Source organism: Mauremys reevesii, linkage group 1 (genome assembly GCF_016161935.1).
Source record: "Mauremys reevesii isolate NIE-2019 linkage group 1, ASM1616193v1, whole genome shotgun sequence".
In the NCBI taxonomy this organism is placed as follows: domain Eukaryota; kingdom Metazoa; phylum Chordata; order Testudines; family Geoemydidae; genus Mauremys; species Mauremys reevesii.
This window is the reverse complement of record NC_052623.1, coordinates 354695453-354716976: the sequence shown is the minus strand read 5'-3', so window position 1 is coordinate 354716976 and position 21524 is coordinate 354695453. Positions and strand designations below refer to the sequence as shown.

General features: G+C 43.6%; 1 protein-coding gene across 2 annotated transcripts in view; it reads right to left on the bottom strand.

Annotated features, from left to right (window-relative positions):
* UBE2H (ubiquitin conjugating enzyme E2 H) overlaps positions 1–21524 on the bottom strand; it is a 76061-nt gene that overhangs the window by 7556 nt on the left and 46981 nt on the right. For both annotated transcript variants that reach the window (XR_005592631.1, XM_039519883.1), the window contains exons 4-6: positions 13547–13586; positions 11087–11139; positions 5485–5613 (exon numbers count right to left, since the gene is read on the bottom strand). Coding sequence is in view for 1 of the 2 variants with exons in the window: in XM_039519883.1 (XP_039375817.1) it covers positions 5485–5613; positions 11087–11139; positions 13547–13586 (222 nt within the window). In the remaining variant the exon portion in view is untranslated. The remainder of the gene's footprint in view (positions 1–5484; positions 5614–11086; positions 11140–13546; positions 13587–21524) is intronic.

The window sequence follows — 21524 nt, the reverse complement described above, 5'->3', positions numbered from 1 at the left end:
ACATGAGCAGAAGGCCAGATGGCTTGCTTCTACGCCCCAAAACAGATTTTTTTAAAGCAGCAGCCATTCCTTTATGCTTAATGATGTCTAGCTCCCACAATGGGAGATGTTATGAACTGGAATTCAATATCAAGAAATCCCAGCCTAAAGGACTTGAAAGTGTTGCTCTTTTCCTTAATTCAGTTTCATGGGGCAGAAAGGAGGGAGGATCAGTCTTGCACAATGTATTTTCCCTTCCACCGGCCTAAAACATTGCTAATTGGCAATCCTTTGTTTCATGTCATGCCAAGAGACAGATGTGCTTATGAAACTGTGGGATGTCACTTGTAATAAGAGATGCCAGACACACATGACCATAGAAACTTGCATTTGAAAAGCTAGTTTTGTTTAAGTAACATCAATAATCTACTTGCATCTTTCAGTTCAGTAGAAGAGGATGTTGAGCTGGATGTTAAATCTTTGGCAACATCTTTCTTCCCACTGCCTCCAAATTTCTGCGGTGCTTATTTCTAGCATGACGTACAGCTACCCACAGTACATCAGAATCTTCAAACAGTTAATTGTCTATACAGGCACCAGCTGGCTAAGTTGCAAGAAGCCAAGGTTTCTGGAATTGAGGCTACGGAATTAGGCCACTAGATGCTTTAATATCTGCTACAAGAATAGACTCTGAAGTGCTGCTGAACTGCAGGGACCCTCTGCATTTAAAGTACTTGAGCCAAATGGCTAAAAGGGGCTTTCAAACTCATATGGAGGCACATGCTGATTTCTAATGACAAGCAGCTTCTCTCTAATGGTTTAATTTGCATTGTTCACCTGTGAGAGGTTGCTGAAGTTTGTGTCGTGAGAATTTGCCCGAATGGCTCAATAACGATCATTCTGTAAACACCAGGAAGTGTAGAACATTTGCAGTGATGCTGCATGCAGCGTGAAGACATTCAGATGGTCAGGCTCCCTACCCTTTTGGAAACCATACCATGAATACAATAATGTGATAAAGGAAAGTGCCCTGGTCCCGTGCAACTGGATCTTGTATACTAACAAGAATGATCTGCTCAAAGGCAGCATTTCACTTCTTGGGTGCCAGTTTTGGTGTGTGTCTTGCTTATCAATTGAAATTCTAGTAAAAAAATTGTGGTATTGGCCCAGATAAACATTTCAGCACACCCCAGCAACAGGGTCCCACCCTTCCTCTTCTCCAGAAATTTCAGATCACACACACCACCTCAGATGGTCTTGTGAACACCTCTTCCCATTCGCAACCACACAATATCCCCAAGTTCACTACCACTCCTGCTTATGTGGGAGAATACTACTAGGAAAGCAATTAGATACAGCAGCTAGCTGTCATCCTGACATTTAGCAGGTAAAAACAAGGACGGGAGCCATGTGACCACCCGGCACTTCACTGACTCTCAGAAACCGCCCAAAAGACCCAAGGCCCACAGCTTATAAAGCACAGAGGCACCTTTAGCTCAAATAGATACTTACCACCCATCAACACATTTCAACCCTTGACACTTGTTCCCTAGGCACTACTAGAAAACTGGGTAGAGGCTGCCTAGCCATTAGCAGGATGGCCATTCATTTTAACCTCTGGAAATTCCCAACTTCCAGGGAACTTTCATGTCTAAACAATTAACCCTCTTTTTGGGTTAAACTCATGTTACACTGGAGGATCTAGTCATTTTTCAATCCATTAAGGCAAGATGACACTGCAGTGTACATTCTGCTGGCCTTGTAGATACCACGGGAAGTATATTTTCAAGTGTCTAGCACAAAGGTTTGAAATGAAGATTTCACACCAAGAAAGAACCAACATTGCTTCACATATTTTAGCCCCAAAGGAATGCAAAACTGCGATATCTATACCCCATTCACAGCTCTATTAGTATTTAACCATTTACTAAAATTACGCACCTATATCAAGTGCAAGCCCTGATTTTTTTTTTTCTTTTTAAAGGCACAAATGGGAGTTAAGCACTCAAATCCCACTGACCTTCAATAGAAGTTGATTGCTTAACTGGCTCTTTGTGCCTTTGGGAAAAAAATATCCCCCCAATTTCTTCTCTTCTAGGATGGAAAGACTAAAAAGGTTCTCTTACCTCTGTGCCCATTAACAAGTTTTATAGCTGAAGAGTGAAAAGCTGTACTAGTGTTAAACAAAAATCTTTCCAGCTGTATACACAATGCACCTCTACCTCGATAGAACACTGTCCTGGGAGCCAAAAAATCTTACCGCATTATAGGTGAAACCGTATTATATTGAACTTGCTTTGATCCACCGGAGTGTGCAGCCCTGCCCCCCCGGAGCACTGCTTTACCGCATTATATCCAAATTCATGTTATATCGAGGTAGCAGTGTAGTTGGTTCCTATAGGTTCCATTATGAATCTTTATTTAAGGGTTTTGCACTTCATAAGGATTATGGCAGGCTGAGAACTTTGTACCAGGTGTCAGTCCTAGGAGCAATCCCCAACACACACAACAAGCAGATATTTTATACTTTCATAACTAAAAAAAAATGAGAAGGTAAAGGGAAGAGGAGATAAATTATGTATTCACAATGCTTAATTTTCCAGAGCAAAGAAGTTGCTAGAATCCATTGCATCAACTCCAGCATGTCCAAGACTTTTTTAAAATACTACCGTTACAAAGAGGGATTTCACAGAATGGCAGCGTTCAGTTCTATCTTATGGTAGTCATGCAAAACCGGTAAGAAGCCAGAGTATTCAAAGTGGACGCATGACTCTTACGCATACGGTCTGTAAGATGAATTGATTACAATGTTTGGAAGGCACAGTAAATCACAGAATGTAGGACTGGAAGGGACCTCGATAAGTCATCTAGTCCAGTCCGCTGCACTGAGGCAGGACTAAGTATTATCTACATCACCCCTGAAAGGTATTTGTCTAACCTGTTCTTAAAAACCTCCATTGATGGAGATTCCACAACCTTCTTAAGTAATTTGTCCCAGTGCTCAACTACCCTTACAGTGAGGAAGTTTTTCCTAACGTCTAACCTAAATCTCCCTTGCTGCAATTTAAGTCTATTTCTTCTTGTCCTGTCCTCAGTGGTTAAACTTAAACAATTTATCACCCTCTTTTTTTTAATAACCTTTTACATACTTGAAGACTGTTATGTTCCCCTTCAGTCTTCTCCTCTCCAGACGAAACAAACCCCTTTTTCCCCCCAATCTTTCCTTGTAGACCTTTAATCATTTTTCAGAGTGGGAGCCGTGTTAGTCTGTATCAGCAAAATACTCTTCTCTGGACTTTCTCCAATTTGTGCACATCTTTCTCAAAGTGAGGTGCCCAGAACAGGACAAAATAGTCCCATTGAGGCCTTATCAGAGCTGAATAGAGTAGAGGAATTACTTCTCGTGTTTTGCTTACAGCTCTCCTGCTAAAACACCCCAGAATGATGTTTCCCTTTTTGTGACAGTATTATCTTCTTGACTCATATTTAGTTTGTTATCCACTATAACCCCGAGATCCTTCCTAGGCAGCCATTTCCCATTTTGTATTTGTGAAACTGATTACTTCTTAAGTGGAGTACTTTGCATTTGTCCTTACTGAATTCATCCTATTTATTTCAGACCGTATCTCCAGTTTGTCAAGATCATTTTGAATTCTAATCCTGTCCTCAAAAGCTGTCATTATCCAAATCATTTATGAAGATACACCTCTACCCCGATATAACGCAGTCGTGGGGAGCCAAAAATCCCTACTGCGTTATAGGTGAAACGCCATTTTATCGGGGTAGCGGTGGCAGGGCTGCAGCGGTGATTTAAAATGCTCTGGGCTCCGGCCGCTGCGGGGTGCCCCATGGTACGCCCTTCCAGCTTGATGTGAGCCACTGATAACTCCTCTTTGAGTATGGTTTTCCAACCAGTTGTAGAACCATCTTGGTTCATCTAGGCTGTATTTCTCTAGTTTCCTCCTGAGAAGGTCATGTGGGACAGTATCAAAAGCCTTGCTAAAGTTGAGCTATATCACATCTATTATTTTCACCCTGTCCACAAGACTTATCATCTCAAAGAAGGAGATTAGGTTTGACTGGTTTGGCAGGATTTGTTCTTGACGTTTGTCACCTTATTTTTTTCTAGGTGCTTACAAATTGATTGATTATTTACTCCATTATCTTTCCAGGTATTGAAGTTAAGTTGACTGGTTTATAATTGCCTGGGTTGCCCTTATTCCACTTTTTATAGACAAGTGCTCTATTTGCCCTTTTCCAGTCCTCTGCCACCTCTTCAGACAGTTCCTTAAGTATTCTAGGATGTATTTCATCGGGCCCTGCCAATTTGAGGACATCTGTCTTGTCTAAGTAATTCTTAACTTGTTCTTTTCCTATTTGAACCTCAGATCCTACCTCATTTACACTGATGTTCACTATGTTAGCAGTCCAATCATTGCTAACTTTTTTGGTGAAAACTGAAACAAAAAAGTCATTTATTTCAGCCTTTGCTGCATTTTCTCTCGTTTCCTCCTTGTTGAGTAATAGGTCTTCCCTGTCTGTGTGCTTCATGGTTTATGCCAATCTCTTACTATTAGAGACTTTTACCGCCTTATTACCCGCCACTCGACTCCCGAGCTTCTCCGGAGTTCGCCGAACTATCGCCTCGCTGAGACGCGAATCGACGCCGACCGTAGTTCGAACTCCCGTACTCCACTACTCGCTCCACCGGGAGAGGAGGAGGAGGAGGTCGCACCCTTGGAGCCGGCAGCCGCATGCCCGCCGGCATGGATGATAATTAGTTGGGATTTGAAGTTTCAGTATTCACGCTAGCTGGCTGCTGAACTAGTTTTAGACCCAGGGCTGTGTGTAGACCAGGGCCCAGATGAGACCTATATGGGATTAGATTATCCAACATCTTTCTATTGAAGGGTTCCTATACCTCCTCTGAGGTATCTGGCACTGATCCAGCATGACAATTCCTACATTATTTTAAAGGCAGCCAGACAGGCACATGCATGCTCCAACACACACAAAATGGGGTGAGCTAATGGCATGACTGGTGCACAGCTTTGAATATCCTTATTTTTTGATTACTTTTAAATAAAATACCCCAGGGAAAAAACAGCCAGAAAAATTTCTGTTCTACTTTAGCTACAAAAATATTCCTAACTCCTCCAAACTTCTGAAGTTTGCTTTTAAAGTTGGGGACCTTGGGAAACAGCCCTTAACTTAGTTCCTTTCTGTCTCTAACTTCTAATAGTTTGCCAAGACATTCCCCACATCCAAGCTAAGCAGAACCATTCCCAACACTGTATTCTACAGACCAGCTTTAAATTTAAAATGGTTCATCCACTCTTCCCAGAAGACTATCCTGCTCTAAAATTAAATAGATTTATTTTAGAGCAACAGTGGTCATCAGAGAAAAGGTATTTAAGATGTAAAGTGAAGAGGACATGTTTCTCCCAAACAGCAATAGATCAAAGCAATACCATTAATTTTTCAACATTCCATTGACTCCCTTACCTTTAATTTTCTGTTTGTATTCTTCCGGTCGGTGGAGATACATGGCTGCAGCGTCACCATTTAGAGGATCTATGGGGTTAGGATAGGCCAGCAACTGGGGCAGGAACGACTCAAATATATTGGTAAGATCTGCAAGACAAATTAACACAAAATCACATTGCACATCCACATCTCAGACCCACAGACAACCTAGTTAAATGTCAGTGAGACTGCGTATTGCCATAGTCAGATATTAAGATGGTGTAAAGCTCATGGAAGCTTAAATTCATACACATTTTCCTATCCTAGACTGCTCATATAGTTGAGAATTTGGGTGATAATGGAGCTTCCAATACTTTATGCCCAAAGTATTTTACACTTCTACAGCATCTTTGATCTGAAGATCTCAACGCACTTTACAAACACAAATAACTTCTTCAGCATCCCTATGGAGATTTGTGAAACACTGTTCCTTAAGGAAATGGAGGCAGAGGTTAAATGATATACCCAAGGTCATGCAGCAAGTATAGCAGGAATTAGACCCAGACCATTCTTTTATGCTTTAAACTTTGGACACTTTTCCCTCCCAATTGCCCCACACCAAATTCCCCATGCTTCCTCTCACATTACTGTCTTTAAATAAGTTGGTTCCTAGACTTAAAAGTGACACATCTCAGCATAATACAATTTCTACAGAGCTTTGACACTTGTGATAATAAAAAGAGCAACCCAACAAGTTCATTCTCCCATTTCAAAACAATTAACAGCATGCGAAGAGATCCACATTAATGCCTTACTGCGAGTTGGCATTTACCACTAATAATCCATGACAGGAAACATGTTTCTGGTGCTGGTGAGTAATTGTGAACACACAAAATCATCCTCCACACCCCACCTCCAAAAGAGACATATGCACCATATTTCAAAGATGCCGGTGTGAAGCAATGGACTGTGCTATCCCTTCTTGGATGTTTCAGGCAGGTGCCAGAAGGGCTGTATTCGCCCACACAGATGGAAGAGTAAGCCCTCAGTGTGTGGTTAGGAGGGTGATTTTACAATGTTTAACTTCAGCGGTTAAAGACTAGCAGGTGCATGTAGATATATATTTTTTTTAAATAAAAAGCAGGTTCACCCTTTCAAATACTCAATCTTTTTATTTTATTAGCATCTTCTTTTCATCTGGGTAGTACGTAGGCTCGCTTCGTCCTTCACCTCCTTTCTGGTGGCAAAGAAAACCTGATGGAGTAGCTACAGCACAAATAACAACAAAAATGTCTCTTACTGCTGCTAATCAAAAAAGAGGGTTGGTTTTTTTTTGGGGGGGGGGAGAGGGCAGGAAGAGACCCCACCCACAGTTTCTCAGCACATCAGATCCTGATGGAGACAGCACTAGGATCTGATCTGTACCTCTCAGGCCTTTATTAAATAGGTCAAGATTAAACTTATCCTGCACCTGGATCTTACCCCTATTGGTTTACATTGTAGGTCTACACTGCAATTAAGGACTCACAGCTGGCCTGTGCCAGCTGACTTGGGCTCGTGGGGCTCAGGCTAAGGGGCTGTTTAGTTGTTGTGGAGACATTCAAGCTCAGGCTGGAGCCCAGGCTCTAGGACCCAGTGAGGTGGCAGGGTCCCAGAGCTTGGGCAGCTGGAGCCTGAACAGCTACACCCCAATTAAACCAGCCCGTTAGGCTCGTGGGGTTCAGGCTGAGTTATCTGGCACAGGCCAGCTGCGTGTGTCTAGCTGCAGTGTAGACATAACCTAGGAGAACTAGCACCATGTGAACTGCTAGCTCTCTGCAGACCACCTGCAAGTGCTCCTACAGAACGCACGGTGGGAACCTCTGGCCTGGACATGGCCCTGAGGAAGAGACTACTCAATTATTGTCAAATCTTCCTTCCTGCATTAACACATCCTGCATATGTAGAAACTCCAGGGTATTGACTAGCTGAGTCACTTCAGTGTGAACGTGGCATAGCAGGGACGGAAATTAGGGTTTGCCTACACACAGGAGTTGCACAGTTTTAAGTAAGTGCAACACCACACCTTTAGTTAAACAAGGGGTCAGCAACCTTTCAGAAGTGGTGTGCGGAGTCTTCATTTATTCACTAATTTAAGGGTTTGTGTGCCAGTAATACATATTATAGACTTATAGAAAGAGACTTTCTAAAAACATTAAAATGTAACTAAACTATTGTTGTATGTAAAGTAAATACGGTTTTTAAAATGTTTAAGAAGCTTCATTTAAAATTAAATTAAAATGCAGAGCCCCCTGGACCAGTGGCCAGGACCCCGGCAGTGTGAGTGGTACTGAAAAATCAGCTCGCGTGCCCCCTTCGGCACACGTGCCATAGGTTGCCTACCCCTGAGTTAAACCAATGCAACTTTGTGCATAGACAAGCCCTTAGTTATTTGCAGCTAAGCTATACAAGAGAGTCTCTAAAATGCCAGTTTTTTTAAAACATAAAATTTTCCTATTGAACAGAAAAGCCACTGCCCTTTTCAAGGGCAGGCACATAGAGAAAGGAAGGCTACAAGAAACACTCTTAAGAAGTACACAAGTGTCTCTGGGCCAAGTTTGCCAAGGCTGGTGCATTGAGATGCCAGCTGTCACCGTCAGCTACTTGTGGGCTGAAGTGCAACAGGTTCTCAAAGTGTAGTCCTACTCTCAAAAGGGATCAGAAAAACAGCGCGGCACAAGCGAAGACGAGACTGTTTTCTGATGGTATTGTAACTAGTTCCTTCTGTCTACTCTAGCACTTAAGCCATTATTAGCAACAGGTTTGTTTTTAGGCCTTGTCTACACTACTGAGGCAAGTCGACTTAAGTTACACTACTCCGGCTATGTGAATAACGTAGCTGGAGTCGACACTGCTTACGTGGATTTACTGCGGTGTCTACACCGCGCTGCATTGACGGGAGATGCTCTCCCATCGACTTACCTTACTCTTCTCATTCCAGTAGAGTACCAGAGTCAACCAGAGGGTGCTCTGCGGTCGATTTAGCGGGTCTTCACTAGATCCACTAAATCAACCCCCGCTGCATTGATTGCAGCAGTGTGGATTCCTGGTAAGTGTAGACATGGCTTCAGTTTATGTGGACTTATTTTATAACCCAGCTGCCAGTTTCAACTCCTTCCATTGGGAAAACTAGAAATACTTAATGCTTCCCAGTTTACGATTAAATGGAAAGAGGAGTTTAGTTAGCGACAGAGCAACAAAGCCCAAATGAAAGACAGCTCAAAATAGCCCCTGTTCCCTTTAAATGCCTGCCTTCTCCAGGTCTCTTTTTTCCAAGGACCAACTAAACCAATGCTTCATTTTTAGTATTGCTTGGACGTGCACAGTATGTCTAAAATGAAGGCACTGTTGTGCTAAGAAGGGTTTGGTGCTTTACTAGTTAAATAAAAGGAATCTACTAAACTATGGTCTTAAATCTAGTGGATTTATTGGTAGCAATCATAAGTTTCCATCTAATTTCTATTGGGTCAGCTAGTCCGTACCGTCTCTATGGATACAGGATTGGTTGTTTTAAAGGTCAAATGCATAACAAAATAGTTGTATTATTTTATATAGGAAGATTTTTTCCCAAGATTGCTTTCACCCTCCAAAATTAGATCCTTCTGTTTCTGCTGCAGAGAGAAATTTCTTGTGTTCATGGAGTATACGGCTGTCTCTCTAAAAGTCAAGGTGACTGATGACTTATACTGGAGGGGCAAAAAAAGGTAGGTCTAATGCAGACTACGACACCAGCAACACAATCAATGAACAAAAAGGAGTTACCTCTTCAGTGTTCCAAAGCACCCTCCAGAATAAATAACGACGTTTGGAATAAGATGAAAGGCATTAAACAAGTGCATTATTTGACAAGTTGTTGGTTGGTGTAGAACACCACTTACGTAGCACCCCTGTGATGGAACATACCAACAGTCCATCCTGATTTTGTCTATAACGTATACTAGTTATAGATTTTTGAAAGCTCTGAGATCACCTTTACACATCATAGAAGAGCAGTAAGTACTGCAGTTGTTTTCCCTCCCTTTACAGTCCACAAAAATGCCAAGAATACAGAAGCATTCTTAGGAAATCAATTACAGAAAGTGTTCATATGACATTTTGTTCGTAAATACTGTAGAAACCCTGCTGCAACAGTCCACAGTAGCATCTCTCAAAACAGGAAGCGATTTTTGCACAGCTTACAAACCAGTACCCAGATTGCTAGTGTACAACATCAGAATAGCAAACACAGGGAAGCAACTCTAATTTCTCAGTCAGACACGTCATCTGCAGCTGCTTTAAGACTGTTGAACAAAACTGCACATTGCTCATTTAGTACTCTGGCTACTTATCCCACTGTTCGGTTTTCTCAGGGTAAAGTCCACTGTTGAGAATGAACATTCCTGGTACGATCAGTGTAGAAGTAAAAGAAAACTCTCCTCACCTTATAAACTACCACTCGTCTTTCCTGCATTCCTCAGCAAAAAAATACATATAATAGAAAACCTGACCCCTAGCTGCAGTTGCAACATAACAGCGTGAGTTTTTCATTGTGCAGTCCCAACATAAGTACTTTGGCATTTTTACTACAGGTATGTAGCAGGTCCAGTACTTGGATCCACTGTTTCCATTGCATATTTGTAAGAAAACTAAAGACCAAACTGCTTTAAAGTAGCAATTTGTTACTTTGGCAATAGGTTCAGAACATTGAGTCAAGAAACCAGGGAAACTAGAAATAGATGAGACAACTTTTCAAGGTGAAAAGTCAAAGGTAAAGCGTTTATATTGTGTGCATACTGCTTAACACTATACATCGAAGAGTGAATAGTGTCCATTTACTACACCCTGAGAAGTTCGATGCAGCCCGCCATGCAAGAGAATGAGCTATTAAATATCTGTTCTGTTTAACAGTTTCAGACTTACATAAGAATTATTCTTTTCCTGAGTCCTTGTCACTATAAATTGATCTCGTTAGACCTCTAAAGCAAAACAGAATCATGTCTGGCCAGTAATTGGATCGGAGACCTCCCAGGAAAACAAGTTCTGCAGGAAGTGGTGTAGACAAATTAGTGGATGGTATCACTTCTCCTAAGTTGTTTTGAAACAATGCCTCAATTTGATGGTGAAGGGGAGTAAGTGTTTCTGATGCTACCTTCTAAAGAAAAATCGATCAAGGACCCAACCAGAGTCAAAGAATGCTTTCACCCTTCCTATCTAAATTTCAATTTGGATTACTGCAGTATGGTTACTTAAAAATTTCCCCCCTATTTTCATCTGGATACTGTAGCATTCTCACTTCCTATCCTGAAATGTTGCTGCGTTACTGTTAAGCAGTTGCCACATTCCACCTCAGAGACGGCTGCACTTTAGTGGTGGGTTGAGTGATTCCAGTACAATGTTTACAGAATCCTTCAGCATCTTTGGGATGAAAGAAGCTGCGTAAGCAATACTTTCATATTAAGCTTTTGTTACTAAACTGAACTTGGTTCAGTGAAAAAAACCCTACAATTTGGCTCACACTTTCCAAAATAGACCTTAGAGCACTTACCTCCAACAAGCTATATTAGGGTATTAAAACCAAATAAATGATGAAATGTGTCACCACTCAGTGGATTGCCAAACTCACCATAGAGAGCTGTCCAAGTTTGATTAATTACATCTAGACATACAGTTCCTGACCTGAAACAGATGGAGAGAATGGAATTAAAACATGTACAAGTTAGCAAATACTTGTAGGATTTAACAGTTTTAACCCCCCCCCCACACTCCTCACCACACCAAGCGGGGACCAATTATGTACACGTTGGTTAGAGCAAAATATAGGGCAGCCATAGTGACTAGGAGAGCTTCCATACTAGGTACAGAAACGAGATTTTTCCAAGCAAGGGATGAAGAGAAAGGGCACAGTAACTTGGAGCCAGTATTTACATGGGGGGATCTCACTTGTGAGACTAAGAGACTGGAAAGGAAGGAGGGGCTTCATTTAACACAGCAGTTCTCAACAGGGGGTCTGCGAACCCTTTGGGGGGGGGCTGCGGAGCCCCACGGCTAAAACCTAGAGCCTGAGCCCAGGCACTTCCCACGGGACTGAAGCTGGGAGCCGCAGGGCTGAATTCTGGAGCCCCGAGCCCCGGTGCTCCCCACGGGGCAGAAGCCCTGAGCCCATGGGCAGAGTTGCGGGGAGAAGGGCAGTCTTGAGGCAGCTCCAGCCCCCTCTCCACCTCCTCCTCTCCCCAACCCCCAGCCAGGTCGGAGGCGGGAAGCCACAGCCAGGCAGTGCAGTACAGCTGCTGCTCTGGCTGGTGCCATGGAGCAGGCCGCCACGGCGTTCCTCGTCTCCTAATGCTGCTGGGGGTCAAAGCTGCTCCTCAGCTCTCAGAACTGCTTTGTTCACGCAACTGGTAAGAGCCACCGGGGTGGGGTGGACCCGGCTCCATGGCTAGCAGAGCCCTCAGGGGACAGGGCCGGTAGGGGAGCCCTCCCAGCACACAGCCCCGAGCTACCCCCTTCCCTGCACCCTGAGCTACCCCCCTGCCTGCACACAGCCCCTAGCTATCCCTCTCCGTGCACCCTGAGCTACCCCCCTGCCTGTCTGCACACAGCCCCTAGCTACCCCTCTCCCTGCACCCTGAGCTACTCCCCTGCCCACACAGCCCCTAGCTATCCCTCTCCCAGAGTTATCCCTCTGCCTGCACACAGCTCCTAGCTATCCCTCTCCGTGCACCCTGAGCTACCCCCCTGCACAGCCCCTCTCCCTTCACCCTGAGCTACCCCCCTGCCTGCACACAGCCCCTAGCTATCCCTCTCCGTGCACCCTGAGCTACCCCCCTGCCTGTCTGCACACAGCCCCTAGCTACCCCTCTTCCTGCACCCTGAGCTACCCCCCTGCCTGCACACAGCCCCTAGCTATCCCTCTCCGTGCACCCTGAGCTACCCCCCTGCCTGTCTGCACACAGCCCCTAGCTATCCCTCTCCCTGCACCCTGAGCTACTCCCCTGCCCACACAGCCCCTAGCTATCCCTCTCCGTGCACCGAGCTACCCCCTCCCTGTCTGCACACAGCCCCTAGCTACCCCTCTTCCTGCACCCTGAGCTACCCCCCTGCCTGTCTGCACACAGCCCCTAGCTACCCCTCTCCCTTCACCCTGAGCTACCCCCCGGCCCCCACCGCTCCTAGCTACCTCTCTCCCTGCACCCTGAGCTACCCCCCTGCCCACACACAGCCCCTAGCCACCCCCCCTCCCTGCACTCTGAGCTCTTTTCAAACTTTTTGAGCTGAGCCCCGCACCTTTGAGTTATAATTTTTAGTTGCCCCCCCCCAACCCAAACAGGCTGGGTGGCCTGCTGAGGTGAGTTGGGGGTGGAGGTGGCGCTGCCCCCCTGGACCCCGCTGTGCAGAGCTGGCTCGAGCCCTCCTGGCCCCTGCCCCCCACAAACAGAAGTCAAACTACACCTATGCCCAAGCCCCCTCCCAGCCCAGAGTCCCCCTGCCCCTCCCCCAGCTGGGCCCTGAAGTTTTTATTGCGTGTTGTGGGGAGGGTCTCAAAGAAAAAGGCTGAGAACCCCTGAATCAACAGCTCTCTCAACAAACTGACTATAAAGTGACCAGATTTTTATGGTTTCCTTTAAGAAGGGTTTTCTAGTGTGTATTTTACATACTTTATGAACTAATGCTCACCAGGGGCTGGTGAGTCCAGCTAGAGTTACTGTCTTGAGAAGGTATCTTTGAAAAGAGGAACTAGCAACCCTTCTATGCCACAACATGTGCCTCATTTATTTATGAAAGCACCCAATGTTGCCTATGCATAGATCACACGAGGAAAACTCCTGCAGTATGTTTCCTGCCCAGTACTTCATACAGCCTGAACTCTACGGGAAAAGTTACCTGTGGGGTAGTTTTATGAAACACGATCCTCTCAGATCAAATTCTTACCCTGGACTGTTAGTGTTAGATTAGACGACAGCTTTATCCAGCCCTATTAGCACACTATGAAAAAGCTGCTTTGGCTTTCTTATGAAAGCAAAACAACAGCTAGAATTAAATAGTACCACTAATCAGAAATACCATATACTAAGGATTTACTTACGCTTCGTCAATATTGGGATGGAAAATTTTATTCATGAATCCTGTAAAGAGAGACAGTGGTTAACAGCAGAAAGTAGCCACAAAAAATCAGCACGCTTGGTAAGCAGTTTACAGAAAAGAAGTGAGCCCTCATTTGAATAATTTCAATGGAAACCTTGGCTTAGCTATATATAGCTATGTGACCTTTCAAATATACAAGTCATATTTGACCCTAGGGTCTCTGCTGTTCACTTCAAGCTTACCAAAGCCCCTGTATATTGACAGCTGTATTTCAAGGTTTTGCATCCAGTATTATCTTGAAAAATATTGCCCATCAGAACCATTAAGCACGTGATTTTTTTTTAGATAAAATGCTTTACAAAACTGTAGGGTTTTTGGAACAAACAAAAAGATCTAAGCTTAACATTTGCTCTAGGATTAAACTCTCTTTCTAAAATGGTCTTTTCAACAAAAGAAACTTTCAATCTCAATATTAAGCAGCTTTTGTAAGGCATTTAGAGGCATCTGGTACTGCAGAAACATACAGTTAACACTTGTCAACATTCTGTAGCAATATAGCAAGAGAACAATTGATACCTCAGGATCTTTAGAAAACACAGCAACAGAAATGTTTCAATTTCAAGACTAAGAAGTGTGGTCTGAACTAAAATTAGTTACTATTTTGATAATGCTTTTTGTTCTGACTTCTAGTTTACAGAAATGAAAAATTCTATGGTTTGACAGCGACAAGAATGTCACAATAAACTAACTTGCTTTGCACTTTAAGATTACATCTGCTAAACAGCACCCAGGGGCACATTTTTCAGCAGTTAGCTAACTAATGTTAAATTAACCTCATTGTTTGTATTACTGTAGCACCTATGATCTCTAGTCATGGACTGGGCCCCATTATGCTAGGTGCTGTACAAATCCAGGCCAAAAAGCCTGCCCCTCCCCCAAAGAGCTTCCAATATAAGTAAAAGAGAAGAGATGGATACAGGCAGGGAAAGAAAATGAGAATATTGGTCAGCATGTTAGGCACTGGTCTCCGCACACCAGCAACCTAGCTGTTGTCAAGTTTTTGTAGGTATCATGGAAAAGAAGTGCGGTAAGTAGAGTTTTGATGGTGAATAATGAGCTACTTTTGTGGATGTTCACAGGGAGCTCTTCCCGAGCACAGAGGGCAGCATGGGAGAAAACACAGAAGTGACTGACTGAAAACTAAACAAGTGGGCAATGGAAGTGACATGTGTTGATCTTAGTCAGGAATCAACACCTCAATAGTGAATGAGATATAGGGTGGGGTTATGACATGATAGGGTTGCCAGGTGTCCGGTTTACAACCAGAATGCCCAGTAGAAAAGGCACCCTGGTGGCTCCAGTCAGCACTGCTGACCGGGCCGTTAAAGAGTCCGGTTGGCCTCCTGCAACGGGGCAGGCATGGTGCCTGCCTGGCTCCGCCCAGCTCCCAGGAAGCTGGCAGCATCTCCCTCTGGCTTCTAGGTATAGGGGCAGCCCCAGTGGCTCCATGCGCTGCCCTTGACCCAAGTTCCAGCACCGCAGTTCCCATTGACCAGGAACTGCGGCCAATGGGAGCTGTGGGGGTGGCACCCGCAGGCAGGGGCGGCACGCGGAGCTGCCTGGCCATGCTTCCCTCCACCTAGGAACCAGAGGGAGATGTCGTCAGCTTCCGGGAGCTGCCTGAGGTGAGCACCATCCAGAGCCCACATCCCCCACCTCCTTCTGCACCCACACTCCTTCCTGGAGCTCGCACCCCAACCCCCTGCCCCAGCCCTGAGCCCCCTCCTTCACTCCAAACCTCTCATCCCCAGACCCACACCAGAGCCTGCAGCCCAACAAGAGCCCTCTCCCCCGGCCCAGCCCAGAGCACCCTCCTGCACCCAAACCCCTCATCTCTGGCCCCAGCCGGAGCCCTCGCCCCTTCTCGCACCCCAAACCCCTGCCCCAGCCTGGTGAAAATGAGTGAGTGAGCAAAGGTGGGGGAGAGCAAGCGACAGAGGGAGAGGGAATGAAGTGAGTGGGGGCAAGGGTGTTTGGTTTTCTGCAAATAGAAAGTTGGCAACCCTAACATGAAGGGCCTTGAAAGTGAAGGCGTAGCTTTTGTTTGATGTGAGAGGAGCAGCCAGTGGAGGGATGTGAAAAGAGGGATGACATGGTCAAAGTGACAGGCTAAGAAAATGATCTTTGCAGCAGCATTCTGGATGGATACAAGCAGGACAAGACTGCATTTGTCAAGGTCAGAGGGAATGTTGCAGTAATCCAGCTGTGAGATGAGAGGCTGGACCTCATCTGAGAGTAAAGTGTAGATGGCACCTCAGATTCCCCACGCCCTGCAATAGAAGAGACTACTTTTTCTTATAAGCCTATACTCAGCATAGTATTCTTATTTTTGTTATAATAATATGTGCTGCATTAGGTGATGTATATTGTACACACAGAGGAACACAATCTCTGCCCCCAAAAGCTCATTAGTCTAAGTGTTTCATATACTCTTCCCGCTGGTAACAGACGCAGAGTTAGGCTTCCGTTTACAGACTAGATTTTGTAGTTTCTGCGATAAACGCCTAGATTCTTTGGTGAAGGGACTTTAACAGATGCATAACAAAGACTGTTGAGGGGATACAAGGTGATGCTCTTAAAGATTATTTCCCTTCTAGCTAAATTGATATTTATACATGCATCTACTAACTTGCCACTGAATAAGTTTAGCTCCTTATAAATCCCCATCAGGGCTGCTGTCACCTTCATATAATTTCCATCAAAAGCTTTTCAAGATCTTAACACTGCTGTTTTCCAGAGTTTAAAATACAGCCTTCTTCACTTTGTGCAACAACATAACCCTGGAGGCCAGAATACCTGAGGGAACACTGCTTGATAGGTAAGTAATCTGAACTTTCTGCAATAAGCATTGATTTGTCTCGTCTAGTTAATTTCCTAGTGACATGTATAAAAAATAGGAAGAAGCTTTACCAAATAACTTTGATGGTTAAATCTTGGGCACAAGTTTTATTTTGACCCTTTAAGGAGATTACATATCCTGTAATGATACAGTAGGTATCCAATAATATTTTTGCTGTTTCAATCAAGACTTTATCAGTTTTACATTCCTAATATTGCTCTGTAGTAAACAAGGTGTTTGAGTTCAAACTTGTGCCGCTACAATGTTATATTTGGCTATTCTACGCAGAAAACTGAAGAAATATTTTGATACCATCTCCAGACAAAGGAGGAAGTGATCTCAATTTGTGAGAGACAGAATGGATCCCAGCTGGAGTTGACATACGGAATTAACTGTTGTTTCTTCTTATAACACAAGTATAATGTAATATTTACTTGACCTGCTCAAAACTCGCACACATACAATGCAAGCCTAAAATTATGCTGAAATCATCCCAGACTGTTCCAGAGACACAAATATTACCTAACCACATGAAACTTCTCTGCAAACAGATATCCCTGTTCATCTAAAATATTCTTTGATTCTTTATATTTTAATGCCTCCACTTTAAGTAACTAGTGTCAGATACACAAACCTCTATTAAAAGCCTTTCCATATTTCACTTTGAGAAACTGAAGCAAGCCTGGAATGGATGTTCTTCCATCATCAAATATTCATATAGCAGTGGCATCTAGAGGACTGAACCAGGTTGTGGGTCTCCTTGTGCTAGGTACTAGACATATATAGTGACAGTCCTTGCCTTAAGGATCTTAAAATCTAAAAAAAGACTAGACTTTTATCAGGTGGAAGGAACACACAAGGGTAGGTGGAAAGTATAAGGTAACAAAAACAGGATACTGAAGCACAGACTAGCTGTGCTGCTAGAATGACATTTATCCATTCTGCGGCCTGTAACTCTCCTAGATTCAGAATTTGGCTCCCCTCTAATTCGGGTTAGGCTGTAGTATTCCATCCATCCCAAAAGGCACCCATATCGAATCATAGAAGATTAGGCTTGGAAGGGACCTCAGGAGGTCATCTAGTCCAACCCCCTGCTCAAAGCAGGACCAATCCCCAGACAGATTTTTACCCCAGTTCCCTAAGTGGCTTCCTCAAGGATTGAGCTCACAACCCTGGGTTTAGCAGGCCAATGCTCAAACCACTGAGCTATCCCTCCCCGCCTATATCTATATTTCCTTCACACTTTAGCCCTTTACTCCTCTTCTGACTAGTCAGTTCCTAGCACTACTATAGCAGCCTGCAAATCTATATACTCACTCCTTAACAGGAGAGATCCCACATCCAAGAGTATCTGAAATCTCTACCAAACTCACTCTGCTCATTATATGCCTAGATGGCCAGACTAACTCCAAAATTGTAGAGGTGAAGAGGCACGTTTTTCTATCTAAGCACCACCCACACTTGACATCTTGATCACTCTTCTCCCAGAACTTATTCATTTCTTCATTGCTTCTTGACTGGAAAATTGCTACTCCCTCCCTTATATGATGTCCTAAGGCTCAAGTTCTCCAAATTTTGAGTGTCTCATCTGCAAGAAGGAATACAAAACGCTCATTCCCCTTGCCCACATTCCTAATCAGCTTCCTAATCCACTTTGACATCTCATTCCAAATCTTCAAGATTCTCCACAGGACTTGTCCTCCATCTCAGACATCTTTTCCTCTAGGCCAAGAGGATCTGCATTCTAGGATACTTCCATCCCATGCCCTCCTCATTTTGTCCTTGATTATGAATGGCCCTTCAAGTCCCACACATTACTTGAAATTGTGCAGTCACTTAGTCCTGCAATATTACAGGTAGAGATGTGTTACCGTATGAGTTAGCATAATGAATGTCGTCTATATTTCCAAATAAAGACTAGGCATGGTTGAAATGACATACATATATAAAAAGCAACAAAGAGTCCTGTGGCACCTTAAAGACTAACAGACGTATTGGAGCATAAGATTTCAGTGAACTGGAAGCTATCCGTCTTAAATATAAAGCTGTTTTCCAGTTGGCTAAGATCTTTGGCATGTTCTCCATAACCATATTTTTAAATATAATACAGCAGGGGTAGGCAACCTATGGCACGCGTGCCAAAAGGCGACACACGAGCTGATTTTCAGTGGCACTCACACTGCCTGAGTCCAGGCCACTAGTCTGGGGGGCTCTGCATTTTAATTTAACTTTAAATGAAGCTTCTTAAACATTTTTAAAACCTTATTTCCTTTACATACAACAATAGTTTAGTTATATATCATAGACTTATAGAAAGAGACCTTCTAAAAATGCTAAAATGTATGACTGGCACGCGAAACCTTAAATTAGAGTGAATAAATGAAGACTCGGCACACCACTTCTGAAAGGCTGCCGACCCCTGGAGTAGAGATTTGGCCAGGAAGATGCCATTAGATATCTGGGTGAGAGAACAGTTTCACAGGACAGGATCAAGGGTGGAGATGGAGGAACTGGAAGGCAATAGTTGTAGACTGTATTTGAGTCTCAAGGTGAAAGGAAGATGAGGTGTAAGTCAGAGAGGCAGATGGGGTCAAGGACTTTTGCTTTTTTAGGCTGGACGAGACCAGAATAGGCTTGTATCGTGATGGGAGGAAGCCAGGTGAGAATTAGAAGAGGAGAGTAAGGTGCCCTCCCTTGATAAAAGGCACATGTATGTACTGAGTGCCCAACATGCTCCTTGCAAAAAAGTCTTCTTGATACTTCCCTGAAAGCACTGAAGCAGCCATTTCTTTGGCTGACAGAGCCCAACCATACATACATTTATTCTTGCACAGACCTTTATATACACAGCTTTGAGGCTGCCAGTCTTTTCTTGGCTTCGCTAAACAAAATAAGTTAACAGGTCTGTAAAATTTCAAGAACTGGACAGATTTCAGTGGGCTCCTGGCACCTTAATGAAATTTCCTCTGAGATTTTGGCTCTCTGGGCAGAATGACAGTGAAGTGGCATTCTGATGTCTGAAATTTAGAAATAAGAGTCTAAACCTGTGAACTATTCTCAGAGTCATCTTATACTTTTGAACCTACAAAAGTTTGTCCTTCACTGAAAGAGACATAAGTGAACTCGTGTCTTACAGACTAAGCGGCTATAGTAAGAAGCTATCTTGATAGTCAAAATAAATTGAAGTTCACAAGGGATGACTTCTACAGAAACCAGTTAACCTCTCTGGTATGAGAAGCTACAGACTTCTGTATCTGAGGACAGACTCCCAAATTCTGTCATCTACTTCAGATGGCTTCTATGGACAGATCTGTGCATTCAGGGTACTGGCTTCTCATTTTGTCAAAACCTTCACTAAAAACATGCACAATGGTAGCATACCATAGATCTCAGACACCTTGCAAAGATGGCCCTCTGAATGGAGTATTCACAGCAATGTGCCACAACGAATCACAGGACTGGAAGAGACCTTGAGAGGTCATCTAGTCCAGTCCCCTGCACTCATGGCAGGACTAAGTATTATATAGACCATACCTGAGAGGTGTTTGTCTAACCTGCTCTTAAAAAAACTCCAATGATGGAGATTCCACAACCTCCCTAGGCAATTTATTCCAGTGCTTAACCACCCTGACAGTTAGGAAGTTTTTCCTAATGTCCAACCTAAACCTCCCTTGCTGCAATTTAAGCCCATTGCTTCTTGTCCTATACTCAGAGGTTAAGAAAAACAATTTCTCTCCCTCCTCCTTGTAACAACCTTTCATGTACTTGAAAACGGTTATGTCCCCTCTGTCTTTTCTTTTCCAGACTAAACAAACCCAATTCTTTCAATCTTCCCTCATAGGTCATGTTTTCTAGACCTTTAATCATTTTTGTTGCTCTTCTCTGGATTCTCTTGTCCACATCCTTCCTGAAATGTGGTGCCCAGAACTGGACACAATATTCCAGTTGAGGCCTAATCAGTGCAGAGTAGAATGGAAGAATTACTTCTCATGTCTTGCTTACAACACTCCTGCTAATACATCCCAGAATAATGTTTGCTTTTTTTGCAACAGCATTACACTATTGATTCATATTTAGCTTGTGGTCTGCTATGACACCTAGATCCCTTTCCACAATACTCCTTCCTAGGTAGTCATTTCCCATTTTATGTGTGCGCAACTGATTGTTCCTTCTTAAGTGGAGTACTTTTGCATTTGTCCTTACCGAATTTCATCCTATTTACTTTAGACCATTTCTTCAGTTTGTCCAGATCATTTTGAATTTTAATCCTATCCTCCCCAAAGCATTTGGAACCGCTCCCGGCTTGGTATCATCCGCCAACTTTATAAGTGTACTCTCTCTATGCCATTATCTAAATCATTGATAAAGATATTGAACAGAACTGGACTGAAAACTGATCCCTGCGGGACCCCACTCATTACATCCTTCCAGCATGACTGTGAACCACTGATAACTCTTCTCTAGGAATGGTTTTCTAATCAGTTTTGCATCCGCCTTATAGTAGCTCCATCTAGGTTGCATTTCCCTAGTTTGTTTATGAGACAGTCATGTGAGACAGCATCAAAAGCTTTACTGAAGTCAAGATATACCACTTCTACCGCTTCCCGCCTATCCATAAGGCTGGTTACCCTGTCAAAGAAAGCTATCAGGTTTGTTTGACATGATTTGTTCTTGACAAATCCATGCTGACTGTTACTTATCACATTATCTTCTAGATGTTTGCAAATTGATTGCTTAATTATTTGCTCTATTATCTTTCCGGGTACTGAAGTTAAGCTGACTTGTCTGTAATTCACTGGGTTGTCCTTATTTCCCCCTTTTGTAGATTGGCACTATATTTGCCTCTTTCCAGTCTCCTGGAATCTCTCCCGTCTTCCATGACTTTTCAAAGATAATCGCTAATGGCTCAGATAGCTCCTCGGTCAGCTCCTTGAGTATTCTAGGATGCATTTCATCAGGCTCTGGTGACTTGAAGATATCTAATTTGTCTAAGTAATTTTTAACTTGTTCTTTCCCTATTTTAGGATCTTCTGATCCTACCTCATTTTCATTGGTATTCACTATGTTAGACGTCCAATCA